The 16,244-nt window shown below is 35.5% G+C and overlaps 1 protein-coding gene across 2 annotated transcripts in view; it reads right to left on the reverse strand.

Annotated features, from left to right (window-relative positions):
• The window catches only part of cntln (centlein, centrosomal protein), a 154,738-nt gene that overhangs the window by 17,545 nt on the left and 120,949 nt on the right, over positions 1-16,244 (reverse strand). For both annotated transcript variants that reach the window (XM_041263915.1, XM_041263906.1), the window contains exons 23-27: positions 15,203-15,329; positions 14,445-14,582; positions 12,774-12,959; positions 4,191-4,376; positions 1,596-1,673 (exon numbers count right to left, since the gene is read on the reverse strand). In XM_041263915.1, coding sequence (XP_041119849.1) covers positions 1,596-1,673; positions 4,191-4,376; positions 12,774-12,959; positions 14,445-14,582; positions 15,203-15,329 — 715 coding nt within the window. The remainder of the gene's footprint in view (positions 1-1,595; positions 1,674-4,190; positions 4,377-12,773; positions 12,960-14,444; positions 14,583-15,202; positions 15,330-16,244) is intronic.

Raw genomic sequence — 16,244 nt, forward strand, 5'->3', positions numbered from 1 at the left:
AACGAAGTTGCCATGCCCCTGATGGAATGGGCAGTGAGCTTTTCTGGAGGTGAAAGGATCGGGATGCCATTGGCAGTCTCCACGGCTAGTCGCTCAGGAGCTGCATCAGAGGCAAATAAGGGGCTACTAGGAGCATGTGCCTGATTTTCACCAGACACAGCAGGAGCAGGGTGAGCGGTGGAAAGGCATTTAACAGTTGCCACTGGTGTGCCAAGGCATCTACTGCCAGCGGGTCCCTGCCTCCTATTATGGAGAACCAGAAGGGAGAGTGAGTTGATTCTTGGGAGGCATTGATCTATCTCTGCTCTCCCGAACCTCTCCCAAATGAGGCTCACCTGACTGAGGGAAGCTTGCTTTAATATTTGTAATTGATATAAACTGTTAAAATATTGCCCATCCTGGTGTTTCCAACAGACACAAATACACAAGGCTTGTACGCTTTGCTTGGTACAAATAGCAGCATAACATTAATTATCTAATTGCAGATATTTAGATCTTTAAAGCAGGACCAATGATCTAAAACTGTGATGATTTATTTTTATATACACAAATGTATTACAATGCATTTCTCAGATCAGTTACTGTATGTTCCTTAAGAAATATAAGAACAAGAACATGGTGTGTACACACACACACACACACACACACAATGCACAGGCTCTCAGAAAAATCTCACCTGCCAATAAACTGCCCTTGATCACTTACAAGAGGGGCACTGTCCCTGCAGACACTGTGTTTATTAAGAGAAATACTTGAAAGAGAAGAAAAAGTATCACACAGGTCACAGCAGCAGTCTCAATGGACTCCTCTGGGATTCCAGCTAGTCTCAGCCTTGTCATCTGCTGAGCAGCCTTCCACTCTGCCCAGAAAATGTCGATAGGAATATGTTTGAGGAGGTCTCTGGTGGACATTTTTTCATTCTTTCTGCATCGACAGGACGCCAAATCAATATTTAGTTCCCACTAACAAGCTGCTCGCGGTCTCAGTAGAAATTATTGTTCAGCATACAGGACGGCAGTGCAACTAACAGCTGTCCGGCTGTGAGGAAAACATGAATTGACTGGAAACAGGTCTGTGGAAAAAGGTCACCAAATTCTGTGAAGCACTCCTCAGGAGTCCTGTGCTCAAATACCTAACGTCAACGCTTACAAATAACAAAGCAGCCCCGCACACCCGTCACTATAAAAAATACAACAACATTCTTGATTATTATTTCAGGATCAAGCTTTTTTTTTTTTTTACCACTAAATACCGATAGTGGGTTTGACATTTCAACTTTCCATTTTTACCTTTGGAAGAGCACACCATAAGAAAGCAAAAAATACATCATGAAGCTTCATCACATGATACAAATAAATAATGATATATAACATTTTATAATGAAATGATCCTTGTAGCTATTTTGATTACATCAGGTCCTTATTTCACACAATTGAATTGGTTGATTGTAATAGATTATTTTTTTTAGTAAAAGGTAAAATGAATATTTGACTCAACAGCACTAGCCTAAAAGGGTTTAAATGCTCATGACTCAGAGTTCATTTGCAGACCAGAAAACCAAACAATATAAAAAAGATCATTACAAATTGTCGTACCTGTCCTTCAAGGATTCCCTCTATCTGACCCAACCATTCTTGATCATTTCTCCTTGCTGTTTTTGCTTCTTCTGAATCCTAAAGACAAAAATAGCAAAACTATAGCGTTGCATTGTAAGACAAGAGATAAGATGAAAAAAAATGTATTACCATTTAATGATAAATAAACTAATAAGCCAGAGAGATATTTGGATATTGAACAGTTAACACACTCAACAATTTTACATTCAATTACTGCCTTTTAGATTAAGTGTAATTGCAATTGTAAGGAATTTAAACTTTTTTTTTTTAATGGGGCGAAAAAAAAAAAAACTATTATTAGGAACACTGTTATGGATAACTGACACATACATATGAACTATTTGGCAAATTCCAAAGGTATATTTCTATACAATAAAACAATACATGGGTGTTTGAATATTGAGCTCTAAATAGGTTGTGGTGTTTTTTTACATAAATATTTTTCTGTTAGCCAGTCTTCACATTATTATGTATTACATAGTCATTTGCAAGCTTGTCGCAAAGGAAGGAAAATCAGCTATCTACTGAGTAGTCCTTTGTCGGTCAGTGGGCTATCGAACCTCCCCTTATTGCCATTTTCCACTGACATAGCAAACTCATTATCATCAACAGTAGGGTTACTACATTGTGTTCTGCTGTAGTATGAATCCTGCTCAAACAACCCACGTGGGGATACATGCAGCATGTAACACCCCAAGGATGCATAACAATGCAATGACCCTCGAATTCTCATCAGGCACCCATTTGATAATAAACATCCCTGGTGATTATGGGCTTATTACAAATGGATCATTAACTTTGAACAAGCTGTCATTTCAGCTCATGTGTTAGTCATATAACTGTCTAAAAGAAACAAAGACTTTATCAGTGTAATCGTCTGTAATAGTGTATATCAATGCTGCTAACTTATCAAGCACCAGAGTCTTATGTATTTTTTTTTCTAGAGTTCTAAACAAGCAACTTTACTCATCAGGGTGAAAATGAAAGTGTCTGATGTCTAAAACACCTGCAATTGAGATCTCCTTTTTGGTGAGAAGTTTTAGTTGTGCAAAAATTGAAAAAAACACATGAATACAAACACACTGCTTTGATGTGTTTTTTCTTGAAATAAATAAACAAATTAAAAGTGATATGCCCTGGAGCATAACCATAAACTTTGAATAGCTTACTGCTTAGAACACTGGGTCACAGTGTAGTGCACCAATTGATTGAAATCCCTTGCAAGTAGACCCGTCATCAGATGCTCACTTCCACTAATCCTGGCTGTAAATGACTGCCTGAAGTCAAAATGTATGTAGATTTTAGAAATTTCACACAATCACAAAATCTGAAATGTCCATTTGCTTACAAATCCAAATTCCGGTGTATAGTTCCATAACTCACATCATTATGTCCCATTTTGCGTCTTTGTGTTGAAACATGGTGTCACTCACAGTACAACAATTTTATTTTAAAATTAGACTGACCAACTATTATTTTGATTTGTTCCCCCCCCCCCCCAATTTGGAATGTCCAGTTATGTTTTTTGTTTTTTTCCTCCTCACCGCACGAGTCCCCACACAGCACAGATGTTCTGAGGGCATGAGCATCCTCCGATCTCACAAGCCTAAAGCCAGAATCGCTTTTACACCAAGCAATCCAGGAGCAGAGTTGGGCGGACTACCAATCCCAGATAACAGAGATCAGCCCTGCTTTGTATCCACTCTGAATGTGCAAGGTACAGTAAATATTTACAATGTAAACCTATATATTATGGAATAAAAAATTAGGGATCAATTGCAGATTAATCTCACAAGATTTGGTATAAAGTATTACAACAATTCCATGTCTTTTGGCAGTTCTAAGAGATCTGATCAATCAATTTAATACAACTGTAGGGTACCACTACAGGTATTGGGTTTACTGATGTACGAAACGTCTTACCCGCTCCATTGAAAGAAACATGGAGACGGCCTGGATGCAACAGGCCATATCTCAGGTTTGCTTTATGAAGGAGGGCCTTTACTTCATTATATGCTCTCCTCGCTTTACCAGATCTGCTCTAAGATCAGGGGGAAAAAAAGACTCTGTTTCCGCGGAACAAAAGCTTATCTTGTTCCCTTGCCAGATGCAGAAGCTGCTCTCTAACCTGAAAACGATGGACTCTCAAAATTAAACCATTTCTCGGTTTCAGAGCCGGCGAGTGGTGTGTACGATCCAGTGCAGGTAGGGAGTCCAGGTCATTCTGCCCGAACAATTTGTTAAAGAAGCTGGACATAAACTCGATTGGTCTGCCTTTCTCAAATAGAGTGTAGTTGGATCAGCAGCCATCAACTTTTTGCCTGATGGTTTCGGAGGCATTGTAAAGTAAGTTGATCTGACAACAGGCAATAAATCAAGTTAAACAGAAGAATTTACATTCACTTTTGTGTATTATATATAAAAAAAAGATGGAAAAAGGACTGATAAGGATAATTTGTAATTATTTTTTAAGTTGTGGGAACTTGAGCTTTTCACTTCTACCACCCTATCCGGTCCCCTAGTGGTATCCCACAAGTATTGGTTTTAAGGTAAACACATTTGACCTCTTCTTACCTCATCTTCTGTATCCAGGATATCCTCCAGGTCAGTCTGAGAGATGTTAAGGATGGAAGCTGCTATGGACTGGGCTCGGTTGATAGATTCCTTAGAAAGGCCTCCTGGGGTTGAATGCTTTCTCTTTGTTTTTCTAATCTGGGTTTTGGTGTCTTGTACATCTTTGTGTATCTCTCTGGCCAAAGCCTGTAAACAAAAGGGAGATGTAGTTTACTTTGTGTATTTTTTATTACAATAATTGTACTCCTTAGGACATGACAGATTTTCATTTAGTCATTTAGGGTTCCAGGTAGAGTTACCATATGAATATGTTCACTGGGACAGTTCAGACTTTTTAACTCGCATCCTAATACATTCTGGTAAGTATAGTCCAGCTTCTCTAAAAGAAATGCGTGAAAGGTATGAGAGGAAAAACGTACCAGAATGCATTGAGATATGCGTTGAAAAAACCTGAATTGTCCAAAACTGTCCCAGAACATGGAGTCATATGCTTGATTCACCATCACCATATAGTATATATATATATATATATATATATATATATATATATATATATATATATATATATATATATATATATATATATATATATATATATATATAAAATGAACATACCCTTTTTCAATAGTTTTTTTTTTGGTGTTTATAACAGGTTGTGTTTGAGTCAGTTGCATTTTAACCATACTGTTTTGACTAATACTGTTAATATTGTAATTCCAGGATTAAAATAACCTTCAGTTGATTTGGGTTTTTAACTAATACTGATCGATAGACTATTCTGAACTTACACTATGTATGATTACATTTATAATGGGGTATAACCATACAAATTAGTAAGCTTTTTCAGGTAACTTTTCAAAGAATTTAAATTGTCATTTTAAAACTGAAGATTTCAGATAATAAGACCAATCTTGTTGGTGAAGCTTCCACATTAGCAACTGACTTACTAGGGATGTGCTTTTGGTACATTTTTCTGAACGTTTAAATGCTATGTAGGTGGCATACCTACACACAACCTCTTTATTATTACACTATGATATGTACCGACAGCCCTGGTAAGTATTTTCTAAGCTAAGAAACCCTGAATAAGCAAATAATGTTTTAACATCACAAAGACTTAACTACAAAGTAAAAACAATAATTAAGTATATATTTAAATTTTTGATCGGTTAATTCATGGGTATTAGTTGATTAACCAATAGATTAATCGGTAGATTCATCTGTGCACATTTTTAATAAAGGTAATGATCTTATAGCACTGCCCTGCATGTAATACAAAAAAATCAATAGAAAATAAATAAATAAATAAATAAAGCCCAATGGGAACTTGGTATTTTTAAAAGCATTTCTATTATTTTAGTACATGTCTCTCTTTGTATTTGTAATGCGTTACTGAGATGTCCACTATTGTGCACTTTTGAGAGTCGCGATATAAAAATAAATATATTATTATATACCTGTGCTCGCTCCCTGGGCACAAAGTGAATAAAATAAAATAAACCTTTTTTTTCTCTTTTAAATATTCCTTTTCTGTTGACAAGTTACTAGTTATTTTTTTACATAAGTGATTTATGTAAAAGTGTACTGGTAAATTAAAGCCTACAAATCTATTTACAAGTATGCATTCTCTGAATTAATACTGAAAAAATGAATTCCTTTCAAAATCGTGTTATACGTATTCACAGAGATATAAAGGCTAAATCAATGTCGGCCGCCATCTGGAGCGTTCTGTTTATTATGGATGTTTGCTTTTTACTGCCATCAGTAATATCAATTAACAGGTTTCTAACTCAAAACAAGTTAATATTACTTTCACTCGAGGGCAACTAAAACACCTGCCCCAGTTTCCCAGGACTATTTTCAACATAAATAAAATGGTAACCACTTTATGGGGCACTACAAGCGTTCCTTCTAAGCTTTTTAGATACTGAGATACTAGAAGAATGTTCTTCACTGATTTTAGTATTCTATTATAAGATGAGATAAAAACGGTAAAGTTCATGAGCAGCACCGAGCAGCACTCTAGAGGCAGAGACGTCTGTTTTGCCCACCCTGTACCAGTAGATTCGCTGGTGGCCGAGCGATCTCTGCACTAATGTGGCGTGCATTTTTACAGAGGGAAATCAGAGAATAAGCTGCAAGACAGACACAAATATACTTATGTTAATGCTTTGTAAGAATGGTCTCAAAATAATAGGTTTACCTCGAGAGGCTGGAGTCTCGATTGGGGTTGATATTTATGAAACTGAGTGCGAAGGTTGTTGCCAGTTACTGTGAAAAATGCACACATTTTAGCCTTAGAGGGAACGCTGGGCACTACACCATTAAATAGGCACATTTAAACTTTTGCATAAAAAGGTGCTTTTTATTTAAACAAAATACAAAACTTTTATTACAATATTCTGAGGTAATGTGTACATATGGAGAACAATGAAGTGAAACTGTGTGAAAATGTATAGCAGAATAATAAATTGGTGGCAGCTATCCCACATCTTTCATTAATATCATCTACTACTAATATTATTCTTGTTTATAAATAGTTTTTTTTAAATGATTAAACGATAAAGTCTGAGAGTCAATTTAGCAGGAAACTTCCTAAGTGTTAGCCTTCATACTGGCATTAAGTTTGGCTTTCAAGACACCAAGTGTACCACCATACAAGAATGATTGAAATTTCCCTTATTTGAGAGAATTTTCTCCCTTTTTAATTAGTTTTTCTTCCCTTTAAAAAAGTGAGCATGCCATGTTGTTTGGACCAGGTATCAACCATCTTAGAATATCCGCCCTTACTCTGGCTCCACAGCAGACAGCACACGCGATGGACTGACTGTATATGTTAATGAATTACTAAAACAAATACATTAAAAATATGCGTTTGGTGAAATTTGTCAATGTGCCAATTATACGTCCAACATATTCAACATTTAACCACTTATTTGGAGTTTACATGTTTAAACGTTTAAAATTCCCATCCCTATGACCTACTGTCTTGCTTAGTTCTAGGATCTGCGAGATGAGATTCTGGTAAAATGACATATTTCATACACTGTTTGAAGGCTTTGACATTTCAAAAACAATAAACACATAAATACACTTTCAATATTGCTGCTAGGCAAGGTGAATATAAGCAGAAGGTTTCATCTGTCTAGCTAGCTGCAAAGACAATTAGATGTGCCAAAGCTGCCACTGTACTTTAAGAAGTCAATAAATTAATATCTCCATTGCTTCACTTAGTTTATTGATTGCAGTAATACTCTTCTATAGCATATACTATAACTCTAATGAAGATCTGACTACAAGTTGTCCGGTCAGGAGAGATCCTGGATTGCAAGATATTCCCAAACACGTAGCGTTCTTGTTCCATGCATATAACTACTCTAAATAACTGAGAGTCCCAAAGCAAGAAATTTACTGTATATCTCCTGGATAACTTAATTGTTTTCTATTAGTGGGATTTAATCATGGTGGATCACAGCAGTTTGCTTCACCGAGCCAAACGTGTCAGTGATAATTGTTTTTAGCTAGGCATCAGGGCTTACATTGTTGTGGACATAAAATTGAGAGACTAATACAAATTAGGACCTTCATTTACCTGCAGCGGTAAAACATACTGTTAAGGAGGAAACTGAAATTTTATCAACATGCTCTACTCATGGTACTCTACCTTCCTAAACAAGGGATTTGTTATTGGGTTATTGACTTGATGTATTATACCTTGTGGCATGTAGCCATATTATAAAACGAATGTAGGTGCAACCCATGCGTCTAGAAAAACATGGTATCATGTTTGGTCTTCATTATGCTCCTTGACCATTCAGATGAACAACCTCTCAAAATCCAATATAGGTAAGTTAGGCTTGGTATAAGCCTGCTTAAGAAGTACAGTGGAATGTTGCAAATCTGACCATCACATAACCGCCCTGATCAATTAACCGCCTCGCTAAATAAATGAATAAATAAATAAATAAATATTAGAAGTAGGCTATGTCCGTCAGCTGCGTGCAGCAGTGATGTTTCAATACACCAGTCGAGAAAGCGTTTTTTTTTTTGTGCAATGTGTTCATATGATGGAGAGAACGCATGCAGATATTGGCAGCATGTTCTAGCTTTTAAATGCATTTGAATTACAACAAAGCAAGATTCATATCCGGTCGTTTGTTTAAAACAGCCGAAGCAATATACTGAGCTATTGGCTGTTGGCAATATCAGTGCAAAGTACCGTGACAGAGCTATTAAGAAAGCAGAACCAGGGAGGCAGGGACTTCTAGAGTCAATAAAGAAGCCATTAGTTGCAGGTTGACATTTACTGTTTTTTTTTTTTTTTTTTAAGCTTTACATGGAGATGGCTTATATCAAAACGCACAGCAGCACTGTGTATTTGTAGCCTAATTAATCTTGTTTAGGTTTGCTTACTTTTAAAGCAAAACACTTCCCCATGTTTAAAGCAGTGTGCATGCTGTTTTTGTTCCCTTACCTATTCATGGATGTGTAAATGTTTTTTCTATAGATGTTCATAAATACAACTTTTTCACATATCTGCCTATACCCCAGTCCACAGGGGGTTGGATATGCTACGTTGTACTGCACATCCAAATGAGAACAATGACATGTTGAAAACAACCTGATGGGATGGCTTAAGGATGATCATAACAAGGCCATGAAAATGGACTGATAGGGGGAAAAAACATTCTACTTCAGCCTCCTAGTTTGCACACTGACAATGAAAGGCTGTCAATAGGTAGACATGCAGTTCATTAACAGCCACAAAGCCTATTATTCTGTTTACTACCCAATAGATATTCTCTGTCACTAGTCAGTTCTCAGATTCAATTTGCCTAAATCCCTGGTGTGGGGTAATCCTAATAGAGATTAACTGAATTTATCACTGATTCCTTCTCAGACCCTCAACCATGAGAGAGTCTGTTAAGATCTGTCATGTGTTATTGATGAGAAAAGCATGTTAAAATGTAATGTAATGTTATAATACAGCCAAAAAAACCTGATCCTGGGGAAGCATCCCAATAAAAAAATGCTTGGTCTTTAAAGGGTTAACCACATTATATATCATTATAAGATATGTATGTAGTCTGCACCCCCCCCCCCCCCCCCCTTCTGTTTTCTTTTATTATGGGTGTGTGTTTACAAATTAATATATATTACAGCCCCCTATGATGCAATACCAAGCATCGTCTTCAAACCCGCCAGTAACTGAAACAGCTTTCTTATGTGAAACAAATATTAACTAAAAAACAGTTACACATTATACAGACACATTTGTCTTGGCAAAATCACAGACTTCTATTTTTTAGCCAGCATTATTTAAAATAATAATAATAAAAACATCTACATCTAGCATTCATATAATGCATATCTTTCTAATCGGTGCTCATTCTACTGCCTTTGTTCACTGTTCAGGAAAAGCAGCCCCACATAAAACATTGAATATTCCTAACTCAGTTGGAATGACTAAATTAAAACAAGCAAACAAAAAAAGTACCATTCAAACCAGAGTTTAGTCCTTTCGTTTGCTACAGTATTACCAGGGATATAGGAATATCCCTATTTCCACATTAAACATTTTTGAAGAGGTTAGACTTGGAGTAACAGAAGTTACTGTGAACCAAAAAGAGGCTGTATTTGTTGCTTGACTTGTGAACTGTACCGTAGCGTGAATGATCGATTTCAGCTCCATGGTATTATATGGGTTTATTCAGGCAGGTTTAATATCTCATAAGACTATATGCCAAAAGAAAAATCTCTTAATGACAGTAAATAATGTGTACAGTCTGTTCTGACGCCGTCATATTTAACCAAAATGCCATAAATCCTATTGACTGTACACCACCAATCCCATTTAAATTTACATCACAGACCACCAGAAGTGGTATGTAACACCCTGTACACTCTCCAATCATTTTTAACTTATCAAACTGCTTTCCACCCACCTTGTCTTCGTATAAGTACACTGAGCGAAGTTGGTGACTCAGCGAGTGCAATCAGTTGCATTAGAAATTGATTAATTTGCTGCACGAGGTAACGGTTTCGGAGACCGGCACTGGCATTTACATTTACTGGATCAGAGGACGACCCAAGCCACAGTGCATTACTTCTCAGGAGGTTTTGTCAAACAAAATTGAGATGCCATTTATCTACAAAACATTCAGAATGAGAAAAGAAAACTGTAAACAAAAGAAACAGGACCTTTGCCATCAGCAACTTTCATAATGCGTCAAACGACAACTAGTAGCAAAGATTCAAGCCCAGGAATCTCATTAAGTTACATACACTATATAAATACTTTACTTTCTACATGTACTTATACATATATACACATACAAATTAGTTTCAAAATGCTGTTGTGAAAAAATGCATGGCAAGTTGTCCCTGGGAAAAATCCAAACACCAAGGTGGTCCCTACATTGAAAAAGGTTGGGAACCATCGATTTAAATGGTGGTAGATCTAAAATGTGGTATATATAAATACAACCACTGTTTAAATAATAAATATACGGCTTGAGGCTATGAAAATCAAACATCCAACAGTGCAAATCACTTTCTTTAGCAAATCACTAAAACACTAAATTGTGAAATACTATGTCTTCAAATATCAATGGCTTCAAATTATTAAATGATTTAAATGATGGCAGTATGTGGATGTGCCACTGTTTAGATCAATACAGACCCCTTGTTACTGTGGAATTAATATCAACTCTTTACAAAAAAAAAAAAAAAAAAAAAAAAAAAAAAACATACTGAAATATAAAGATTTGCCTACAATTCTGGAAAAGTGATGATAAATGTATAATTCACCTTTATCTGTATCTGTATGCATTATGAAATATGCAATGATATAAAACCGTGTACCCAAAACATTCAACTGGGCATTAACTTTAAGCATGACAAACTCTTAGAAGTCTCAGATTTTAAAGTTCTATCTGGTGTGATGTAAAATCATTTTGAATAAAGAAGAAAACATGGTAGACCCTCAGCATTAAAACTGTTGGGACTAAAAGTTCTCAGTGCTGTGATGAAATCACAGCCCTGATCAAGATTTCACAAGAGTAAATCTCTTTCAGTCGGGCCATCAAATAATCTAATGTACTTTTTTTAGATCACTTGGATGCAGGATTTCCCAAATTTGCATTAGGAACAACAGTGGACAGAGGTTGATGTGAAAGTTTTGGCTGTCTTCATTAACAAAGGCGATGGATCCGATATATTAAGGTATATGAAACAAAAACAGGTTTGATTTAGAAACATCTGATGAGGTTCTAGTTTTAAAAGAAATTGTACTGTTAAACTATTTTGAAATATGATCACACTGATACCTAAAATATAATTACACTAAGCGTATTGGTTGGGCTATCACACCACTGTTCAAACTATTGTGAATATTCATTTTACTCAAACACATACCTATAAATAGTAAAACCAGAGAAACTGATAATTTTGCAGTGGTCTCTTAATTTTTTCCAGAGGCGTATATACAGGATAAAAGCTGAATAAACAACATCATTTATTAACAGAAGATGTGCAACAACATCTAAAGAGATTCTGAACACAAACTAAAATGATGTTGTCAAATCATCAGCTTTAGAAAGTTTTCAGCTCATCAACTGCATTGGGTTCTTTAAAAAAAAAAAAAAAAAAAAAAAAACACAACACTCTGAAGAAGTACAGCACTTCAAAGTGTTCCTGAAGATGCTGTAGGGTTTAAAACCTAGTGCATTACTTTCCCGAGCTTTCTGCTTTGTTCTTGTTTTGATATTTGTATTAATTAACCTGTCCATAAATCAGGTTTGACCAGTTATTTTCCTTTTACACCGGTTATTCATCGGGTCTTCTCATCAAACTGTCTTCTGAATTCACAATTTCGACATCTTCAATATAACCTGTTCAATCAGAAACATTTCATTGGTTCCCCACTCCTCTCCCAAAGTTCAGTACTTTCATTGGTTCATCTACCCTAAACGTGTTCCCACCCCTCTCAACCTGTGCCAGAGCACGAACCAATCAAAATGCTGACCTTTGGGAGAGTCGGGAAACAATGAAATGTTTTTGATTGACCAGGTTGCATAGAAGCAGAATTCAGAAGGCATTTTGATGGGAAGACCTGATGTATAACCGAATAATTAATACAATATCAAAACAAAATCGCAATTCTGTTGAAAAAGATATTGCAGGAATACGTCCAACAAAGCAGAAAGCTATGAAAAGTAATGCACTGTGTTTTAAACCCTACATACAGCCTGCCGAGTAACACTTCCTAGTATCCAATCACTTTTTGTTTTCTAGTTCAAACTTACTCCAATGGTTTTATCAGACCATGTGACCTACACCAAAGGTACACAGATAACAACAGTTTCTATGTAGCATTACATTTGAAATATTCCTAATCTCTAAGAAATGTACTATTACTCATGTACTGTTCACTAATCAACTCTGCATTGAAACCAAACAGATAACACTACATATATCTGAAGATTCCAAGCTCAAACAAACACAGCAGTATATACTGGGTTTTGAAACATTGCACAATGTTCAATATTTAAAAAGTTTTCTCTCCAGTTAGATAAAAAGTACCTTAACAAATGTGTTGAACTCCTCGACTTGTCTGTTTGCGATCCCCAGCTTTTTCTGGACTACCTCCAGAGCATGTGTGCTCTGCTGAGCCAGCCCATGCATTTGCAGGGATGCTGTTTCTTCCAGTTCCGTCATTGCAATCTCAGATTCTGCTACTTTGGACTGTAGGTCCTGAAGCTTTTGGTTCTAAAGAAAGAAAAAAAAACATGGAATAATTCATTCATTCAGACACAGACACACTGTTCATCTGTTAGATCGTTTATAGTCATAGATAGAAAACAAAAAACTACTTAATGTTATATACAAACTTTGATAAGCATGTTGCTTGGCTTCAACAGTAGCTAGAAAAGGGTTAAAAAGGACTATTATATTTTCTATAAGTCCTGAGTTTTATAGTCTTATTATCTATCAGTAGGTCCGACATCAGCTTTTCAAAACTAATTCTGTTACTACGAATACATGTACACAACAAAGCAAGGGAACTACCGAAAAAAACAATGCCTTAAAGATTTTGAGCTTTAATCGAGAAATTCATGGAAGAGCAGAATTCTTAAAGAAAATAAGTTACAGAAATTTAGTAAGTCAGCAAAACAACTAGATATACTGTATATGACATTTTGTTAGGCCCCATTTTAATGTCACCATGTACAGTATTATTATGACAAAAAATAGCAAAACTGTAAAGACATGCCTTTAGTTCAATTTTGAGCCAGCAGTCTTGTGATTTATATTTTGCCAGAAACCTCACCAGAAAGGTGTTTGCCTAGCACAAATCACACCAATCTGCATTCATTATTGATAATCATCATTGAACTATTGATTATTCAAAGGATTCTGTGGTTTATTAGCATTTTTGTGCAAGTCCTTAGTACAAGCAACAGTCTTACTATATATTTTATTTCATATAATACAAGGAACTGTATACTGTGTATTGTAATGTGAAATTATAAAAAAATAAAATAAAATAAACACTGGAAAAATAACTTGACATTTTAGAGAAATATGTAGCAAACAGGAGACATTAACACCTGTCCAGAATGTTTAGCACAATAGGTAAAATAAATATCTGATTGCATCTTAATTTTCATGCAATCCTGTACTTCCTAAGTCATTTCAACAGGAAGTATGAACAAATCACCACCCCTCCAATGCCTTCTTTCCTTCATTAACAACTGAATACCTAATGACTACCATGATTGACCTGAAGAACACAGCTCAAGTGAAATGAACTAGGAAATGAAAATAACAGACATGCAAACTGGGGTTTTATTGGTTTAAACAAATTACTTAGCACATGCTTCATTCAAAACTGCTCATAAGAGATCAATGCATTAATTAGAAGTGTATAACTGGTAAGATTTAAGGAATCTAATTCATCTTTAATAGAAATGTTACCAGCTAGTTTAAGTTTACTCCTCCACTAGTACATTGGACCTGTTGTAAAACTATATGGGGGTTAGCAACATCCCACTACCGCCTTCAAATTCACAAAATTGTTATAGGGCACTATGCCACCGTTTCTGCGTGCTTTTTTTCAAAAATCAGGCACCATGTTCTTTTAAAAAAAAAAAAAAAAAAGTACAGAGGAATTCTGTAAATATATAAATTGTTGAAAAATATCTGAGATGTTAAACACTGAATTCCACTTACACTGAAGTTGAAAAAACATACCTTCTTCTCAAGCTCCTCCTTACATTTCCGGTGCATCTCTTCATACTGATTTTTCTCTTTCGTTGCCACACTAAGTCTCTGCTTCAGAGAATCTATGAAGGTCTTCCTGTTAGCTGCATCGTCAGACAACATCTTTATCTGTTGAGAGTTTAAGAGATTAACTGTCTTCTATTTTAATATCTTTCAGAAAGGGTTAATTTTTAGACATCTGGTCACATTCTATACTTGTTATTAAAGACTTGGGACAAATCAGAAATAGTATGTGTTTCAATGCTTTAATGTGATTCACCCAATTGAAGAAAAAAAAAACATCAACCTCTTATAAAAAACAACGGTGCATTACAACAGTTCATTGTACGTTTTTTAAACATCTACTTGCAGAAGACTGAGAAGTACAGTGATAGTATGCTTATTCGTCTGTTCTCTAGAGACGTGAGTTGAAATCAGACTTTGGTCACACATGAAAGCAAATTGGTCATCTTGTTCCCCAGTGCACAGAGGCTCACATTGCAAAACCATATAAGCAAAAATGGCAGCATTTTCTCAAAAGCCCAGAACAGAATAAGTATGGGAACAGAGTCACCCTCCCACCACTAGTAAAACACGTATGTTCTGCATTCTGCTTTTGTAAAATCCCACCTTAACAATATGCACAAGAAATAACAATATATAAATACCATCTGTCCACTAAAGAATTTGTGTTTGCATCAGAGCGGCATTTTATTGTAAAACAAATGAGTATCTTGAAAAACAAAAACCTTTTTTTCCATGTCTTCCAACATTTTTTTGCATGTCTTATCATTTTCCTGGGATGATCTCAGTCGGGATTTTAGATCTTCAACCAACTGCCTCTTCATAGTAATGTCCCTTTCCATACGAGAAAGCCTAAGTGAAATAAAATAAACATTCAATGTTACTAGTTGAAAATATAAATGAACTGCTTTTCAATAAATTAGTGAATTCCTGGACTTTATTTTTATTTTTATTTATTTTTTACAGTACTAAGATATATCCCTTATTTCCTGACTAAGTCCTGTTTGCACACAGAAAAGGAAACACTAGATACCATAGGTTAATAGTAATCTATTGGCATTGTTTTTATTCTTTGTATTTTTAAAAGGGTGACATTTATTAGCACACAATTGATAAAAACATAAAATGTCACACTGCCTTAGCTTTATAGTATATCAACAACAGCAGCTCATGTTAAATTAGCGGAAGTTATAGGATTTTAGAATATTCAATTATGCACATATATTCTTATTGTTTCATTTCTTTTATAGAATTACCAGAAAATAATTACCAGTACTTAACAATTACAAACAAATGTAAAAAAAACAAAAAAAAAACAACTTGTGTATTGAGAAAAAAAGGTTCCAACACCCCTTGTAAAAAAATAAATAAATATTGGCCTAGAAATGTGAGTTTGTCAGAGTGACATTAAATAAATGTGAGAGGTTAGCTCATGGGATTGAGCACCGGATACCCAACGGAGTTCAGAATTAATGAGAAAAACGTATTGAACCTTTAGACTGATACGAAAAAGGACTGCCTCTTCTATTTACTCAGGTCTGGTGATATCTGACCAGCATTTATCCCTGCCAAGAAGTAGGTCCCTTCTTATGAAATGCAAACATCAAACAGATTCTAAAACAATCTAACAGTCTGCTAAATGCAGCATACAAAAACCTGAAAGTCCACAGATTTCAAGGACAATTTCCCAGGGTTCCAAACAGCACGCAGCAGGAAGCTTTCTGCTTTCTCCCGCTAATGTTAACCACCTAAGTGTCTTTCAAGGCT

Source organism: Polyodon spathula, chromosome 1, assembly GCF_017654505.1.
Source record: "Polyodon spathula isolate WHYD16114869_AA chromosome 1, ASM1765450v1, whole genome shotgun sequence".
Classification (NCBI taxonomy): Eukaryota; Metazoa; Chordata; class Actinopteri; order Acipenseriformes; family Polyodontidae; genus Polyodon; species Polyodon spathula.